At 37.8% G+C, this 6,482-nt stretch overlaps 1 protein-coding gene across 2 annotated transcripts in view; it reads left to right on the plus strand.

Annotated features, from left to right (window-relative positions):
- The window catches only part of nudt4b (nudix (nucleoside diphosphate linked moiety X)-type motif 4b), a 16,433-nt gene extending 12,702 nt beyond the window's left edge, over window positions 1-3,731 (plus strand). For both annotated transcript variants that reach the window (XM_007540368.2, XM_007540383.2), the window contains 3 exons: window positions 1,267-1,311; window positions 1,489-1,576; window positions 1,940-3,731. In XM_007540368.2, coding sequence (XP_007540430.1) covers window positions 1,267-1,311; window positions 1,489-1,576; window positions 1,940-2,160 — 354 coding nt within the window. In that variant the 3' untranslated portion in view covers window positions 2,161-3,731. The remainder of the gene's footprint in view (window positions 1-1,266; window positions 1,312-1,488; window positions 1,577-1,939) is intronic.
- Window positions 3,732-6,482: the final 2,751 nt, after the last annotated feature.

A 6,482-nucleotide genomic window follows, 5' to 3' on the forward strand; every position in this document is an offset into this window, starting at 1 on the left:
CTTTATATGTCATATTTACATCTCAGAGAAACCGAAGGTCATAAATGTAGTTAAAAAGTCCCTTGCTTCTCTAATGAACTTTATAAAAGTAAAATATAAACTAATAGGAATGGTTGGGGTTGCAATTTTAGTGCTAGGTTATGCTTTTGCAATAAAAAATAAGTTTCTTAAGAGTTTTTTTTAAATTTATATTTATTAAATATGCAGGGATCTGTGCTAAGACTGGAGAATTTTTCTTTTTTTCTTTCTTTTTTTTCTTTTAAATCGCACATTTTGAGTCGGAGGCCAGCTTTTGTCCCCAGTTTATTGCAAATTAAACAAACGTGACCCGAAGCTTTAGTCTCTCGATTACCTTTTGCGTGCTTTAGCTAGATTACCCGGTAAGGGGAGCCGATATGTTTGGGAGCATGACACACCCTGACGAAACGATTTCCAAGCGGCCACAGTGACAGCAGCTCGGTCACTCGGGGGTCGCCCGGCGTTTCTGAGGAACCACTTGTCCTTTGCCGCATCAGCCGCCTAAACTTGGCTGTGAAGACCCCCGTGTGGCTTCCGTCGCTGGACCCATCAGGGGACATTTGTCAAGCATGCTGAAAAGCGGGCAGGACACATGTCCCGTATCCTGATAGCTATTTGATTTGTGTTAAGTACATCCTAGCTATTAAATGACCGTTAAGGAAGATATAATGGCCTTACTGCAATAAGAAGACGGCAGGGGTTCTACCAAGGCGATAAGACACTAGAAATGATAAATGTGGCTTTTATTATGTAATGTGCTCTATGTGGAACCCTCATTTAACATTGCGTACGGTCCTTTAGACATTATGGCCCCTGAAGAGGGACGAGCGATTGGAGCAACAGCAAACACAGCCTGTGTGTTTGCACAGGGCCTTGCAAAAGTATCCATCCGTTTTTAAAATACATTTTATGATTTATGTGATGGACTAACACACGGTTGTAAATGATGACGTTTAAAGGACAACGATCCACGGTTTTCAGGCTTTCACACTAATGAAAAACGACAAAAGTGTTAAAAATAAGATTCAGAGTCAGTTTGATGTGTTAATCTTATACAGAATCCCTATTGTTTTGACAAAAAAAAAACAATAATACTGGAGTGCTGCCTTTTTTTTCTTTTTTTTTTCTTCTTCTTGTCATGCTCTGTTTTTTTTGCATGACTGATTTTTTGCGGAGAGGCAGCTCACGCCACACGCAGAGGGAATCTGTCTCTTCAGCTGAAAGTAAAACCTTTCGTTTGTTCCCCAGGCCGGAGTGAAGGGCAAACTGGGACGCCTGCTCGGTGTGTTTGAGGTAAGCTGCTTCTCTACATTTGTAAAACGAACGACAAAATAACGCAACACTTTTTAGACAACAAAAGGATTCTAAAATCTGCTTTTATTTACGCAATAAACTCTGTGGTAATCCCTAAAACGTATCCTTATGATGTCTTTTTTTCTTCTTTTTCTTTTTTTTTCCTGTTACATAAAGCAAAACCAGGACCGGAAACACCGGACGTACGTTTATGTTTTGACTGTGACGGAGACGCTGGAGGCCTGGGAGGACTCGGTTAACATAGGTACAGCTTTCCTTCTTATGCAACATACACAGCGTGGCTTTTATTTATGTGGAGGCCCGTATGCTGCTTGGAGACCGAATGGGGAAAGCAGTGATAACAGGTGACTGTGAATCTAGGCCATGGATGCAGTAAACCGCTACCGTCAGAGATGCAGACGGCAGCATTAGTGTGTCCAGAGAACACCTTCTGTCTCTGTAAACGGTGTTCTCTGTAGGAATAGAAGTCTAGTTCAAATTTACGCATCAAAACTGAAACATCTATCACGTTTTTTACTTCTTGCAGCTCAGTTTCTGTTTTTTTTTTGTTGTTTTTTTTCTCCGTTTAGCCTCCCAACGTATTTATGTCCTCTGTCTCCATCTGCAGGCCGGAAGCGGGAGTGGTTCACCGTGGACGAGGCCATCAAAGTGCTGCAGAGCCACAAACCGGTTCACGCCGAGTACCTGCGGAGACTCCAGCTCAGCTGCTCCCCCACCAACGGGAACTCCATCCTCCCGAGCCCGCCTCCGAACGACAACTACCCCCACTACGGCACCACCACCGGCGCCCCTTCGACGGGCGCCGTGCTGGGCTCCTCCTGCAGATAGGACCTCACCGCGCCGCCACCGCCTCGCCTGTCCCGGCTTGGACAGTTTACAGAAAGTCTGTACAGTCGCTTGCATGAAATCTAAAAGGCTTCTCAGAGCCTCGGCTCGCCTGTATTTATTATTTCTTCCCCCTCGCTTCGAGACTGACCAAAGCTGCTGGCAGGACTGTGATGAAAGACTGAAACGTCTCTTCTGCTGGCAAGATTCAGACTGCGGCGTTGGGGAGGGGGGAAAAAAAAACAAAACAAGGATGCTGGACACTGCTGGTGCGAATGAACTTTAATTATGGGATGCCTTATTGAAACTTTGTACGAATGTTTTAATTCACTAACCGTCACGGTTACCTTTTTAGCGGCGACTTGCGGGATGTGGGGAAAAACAAAACAAAACAAAAGAGTAGCTGGCTCCAGCAGCACATCGGTGTGCAGAATGTTTCCATGGTAATGTCATCAACATACGATGGTAACGGTAAATATATTACACATGAATATTTATTAAAAAGAAAACACCTTCAAGTTCACAAATCCCTTTGTTCCACTTTTTCTTTCTTTTTTCTTTTTTTAGATGCAAAATATAAAGATAAATTAGCTATCAAATCTGCTTTCCTGCATTGCTTTTCAAACATGAATGAAATTTAAAATGTACTTTTGGGAAGAAAAAAAAAAGCTTAAGTTTTCAATACGTTCTACCTCAGCAAACTTAAACTGGATACGACCGTCCTGTTCGGTAACCTCTTCTGACGCAATGCTACTAATTAAAATTCAGCCTGCAGCGTTACCTAACTAATGTGTGCACACCATCTTCTGTCTCAAGTGTTAAATCGAGCAGACTGCAGCCCTGGTTTTATCCCAGAGTGAATTGATATTTCTATATGATACTAAAGTGGAGATGCACTGATCAGTTGACCAGAGATCAAAATCAGACTCTGTTTTTTATTTCTTCAGTGGTGCTGATCTGTGGTGAAATACCAAAATATCTGACTTTTTCTTTTTTCTTTTTTTCTTTTTTTAATCAAATGCATCAAAACTAATTATTTGTTAGGTAAGCACACCACTAGGATTTCATTTAGTTATTTTTCTGTGTTTGGATAAGTATGGGAAATGTTCTAAGTTTGTCCCTTGTTGCATTTTTTTTTAAAGAATCTGAATTTCTTAAAAAATAAATATATATTATTAGTTGTCTACTTAACATTTTTGTATTTGCATCAAATACTGAGAATCTGCTCAAGGTGCAAAAACTGTCATTTCACAACTTTGTTTTTTTTTTTTTTGCTTGCATTTTGATTTAAACAGAGTAATCAAAGCATTTTTTTTTAACAAACAAAATTAATCAGAAATGACAAATTGTCCATTAAGGAATCTGTATTTACTGTTGCATAATTGAGTTTGCATTTGACAAATGGAGATGTTGTATAGATTGTAAAACGAGCCTGACCTAAATTACACCCAGATGCCAGAAAAGCTGTGAAATTTCCCTTTACCTCCCCGAGAGGAGAATCGGAGGCCATCTTAGGCACTGGGTAGTTTATTGTTGCTGTTAGGAAGCGTGAGGCATGTTTGTTTTATTCCTTTAAAAAAAATAAAATCTGCATCTGTAGAGGCCAGGAAATGTCTGATCGGTGCATCTCTATATGAAACAGGAGGACTTGTATGAAATATCTTTAGCATGTTTGTTTGCTCTTTCAGTGTTTTTCCTCATACTTCAAAGCAGTGACTGAGTAAAAAAAAAAAATGGATGTCCCTGTATTTGATTACTGATTTTTTTTTTCCAAAATGTCATTGGTTTCTCACAAAAAGAAAAAAAAGAACATATAAAAATGAAAGAAAATACTCGTTTTAATTTGGTCTGAGAAAAAGTTGCCAATTGCTAACCCTCACATGATACCCTGAACTTAATTTCCCATAACATTGTCACCATGGATTTTTTTTTTTTGTACGTTTCTGGTGTCATTCTTGTTTAAAAGATTTTTTTTTTTTTTTTTACCCAATAATACCATAACTGAAGATTATTTGGCAGCGATTACAATGTAAAACAAATTGGTCCAGGTGCTTTAGACCCGCTAAGTGTGATTATTTCACAATTAGTAGAATCAAAGTTGGAGGAATCTTCCTCCAGCGGTTTGGGGTAAATGGAAACTTACTACCCCTCAGCCAGGATGTTTGTGGGAGTCGGCATATACAGTAATCATGTGTTATTCTGGTAAAAGCATTGGAAACGGAGGGGAGGCGCAATTGTCCTGGAAAGGTTCCTGCAGTCGAAACGCACCTATAGTTTGTGAAAACGCTTTCACAGTGTCAAATCCAGATTTATTATGAATTTTCTGCAACATGTAAATTGTAAACCGATCGAAAATCGAAAGAGGAAACATGACCTGTATGAAAATCGCCTCCCTACCTTTTGCGTCGACAGCTGAATGAACGCTCGGTGTGTGTAAATAACTTCAAGAGGTGTTGTAAAATGTGTTTTTAACCTGTACCTCTTTAATATTTTCTATATTTTTAAAATGATGCACAAACAGCTCGTGTACAGTGCGTGGGTGTTTATGATGTGAAGGCTTTGGAAAAGGAGAGTGTTGTCTCATTCGTAAGAAAACATGAGGTTATTTTTTAATTTGAGGACTTCTTTGATTTGATTTTATTTTATTTTAGTTTTTCATTCACTCACTCAAACAGCATACAATAGGAAGTCCCATCTTATGTTGAGGCTAAAATGATTGTTTTTAAAATTGAAAAAACAGAATTTTTTTTTTTTTTTTTATTTTTTGTGTAGTTATAAGCAACAGAGACTCTGACAGGCTGAGTGTTGATCCGCTATGGCCCCCTGTGATTTTTTTTTTTTTTTTTGAGAAATTTTGAAAAAAATCTGATTTATATTTCTTCTTTTTTTTTTTTTCACTTTAAGTCTACAACCTGAAATGTGTTTGCGTTTCCAACACTGGCAGACCAAACCGTTTAATACGGTCAACTTTGGACTTGTTTTCCAGACATTTTCTTTCTTTTTATGATCACTTTGTTCTGTTTTCATCACATAATCTTCTTTGTAAACATCACCCAGGTCGTCTGAGCTGTCATAAAGCTTTGGCTTCACCTACTGCTGTCTGTCTGTCCGTGTGTGTGTGTGCGTGTGTGTGTGTGTGTGTGTGTGTGTGTACATATTTATTACAAGGGGTGAATTTAAAATTAATTGTGCCAAATGTCAACATTTGTGCTATACTAGGAAAAAAAAAATCAATATGTTGAAAATTAGATAATCATGATGAGTTTCTACAAAGTATTTAAAATGTTTCATGAAGGTTTATTTCTTAAAGACCAATTTTTTTATATACATATATCTATAGCTTTTTAAGGCTGTATTCTTCACCATCTGATTGGTGGTTTAATTCTGCCTGAAGTCGGCTGCGTGCGTGGAAACGCCGTTGAATGTTTAAAGTCTTAGCCAGTTTCCATCTGGTCTCATTCTCCTGTCGAAAAGCTTTTAATCAAGGCAAATGAAAGTGTTCTTACTGTTTATCATGATGTTTTGTGAAGCTCAATGTGAAAGGGACCTGGGCTGGAAGGAAGAGATTGCATTAAAGGAAGAACAACTTAACTCCAACTGTTGAGTGTTCATTCATTTTGGAGGCTGTGTTGTGATATTAAACACTTAAAATCACTTTTTTTTTAAAAAAAAGAAGAAATTTTCAAACTAAGCATTTAATTAAATATGTATATTTTTTTAAAATTCTGAATATACTGTCTGTTCCTGAGCATGATGGAGCCATTGACCTAGCTTTTAAGCATAGTCTGGTTTGGTTTAAAAGCCTTGACTCGTCCAATCCAGACTTTTAAAATCATATGTAGTTAAATAATGGAGCTGTGAAATTATTCAGGCATGTTATCGTTTTTAGGGTTCATATCTCTGAAATCTAAATCTGGGGTGTCATCATTTCGTCACAGGTCAAACCTCTTTTTCTTTTTTTTTTTAACTTTATTTAGAACTTTACCTCTGTTGCATACGGAAGAGGATTACAGCCACTGAAAAAAAAATATTCTGACTTTAATCTGACATTAAAGTCAGAATTGTTAATATTATTTTTCTTTCAGTGACCCCAATCCTCTTCCTTAATTGTGGGTGAGCGATCTTGGAAAAAAATTGCACATCCAAAAAATCAAGACAATACACAGAACCCAAAAATAAACAAATTACAAAAACTAAAATAAAGAGAGAGGAAAAAAATACATAAATAAATGCGAGTTACAAAGTTAAATTCTATACATGTATATTTTGTTTGCTTTGTTTTCATAGCCGTTTTGTTTGTTTTATGGAGTGGCGACACCGGACAC

Source organism: Poecilia formosa, unplaced genomic scaffold (assembly GCF_000485575.1).
Source record: "Poecilia formosa unplaced genomic scaffold, Poecilia_formosa-5.1.2 Scaffold9, whole genome shotgun sequence".
In the NCBI taxonomy this organism is placed as follows: Eukaryota; Metazoa; Chordata; class Actinopteri; order Cyprinodontiformes; family Poeciliidae; genus Poecilia; species Poecilia formosa.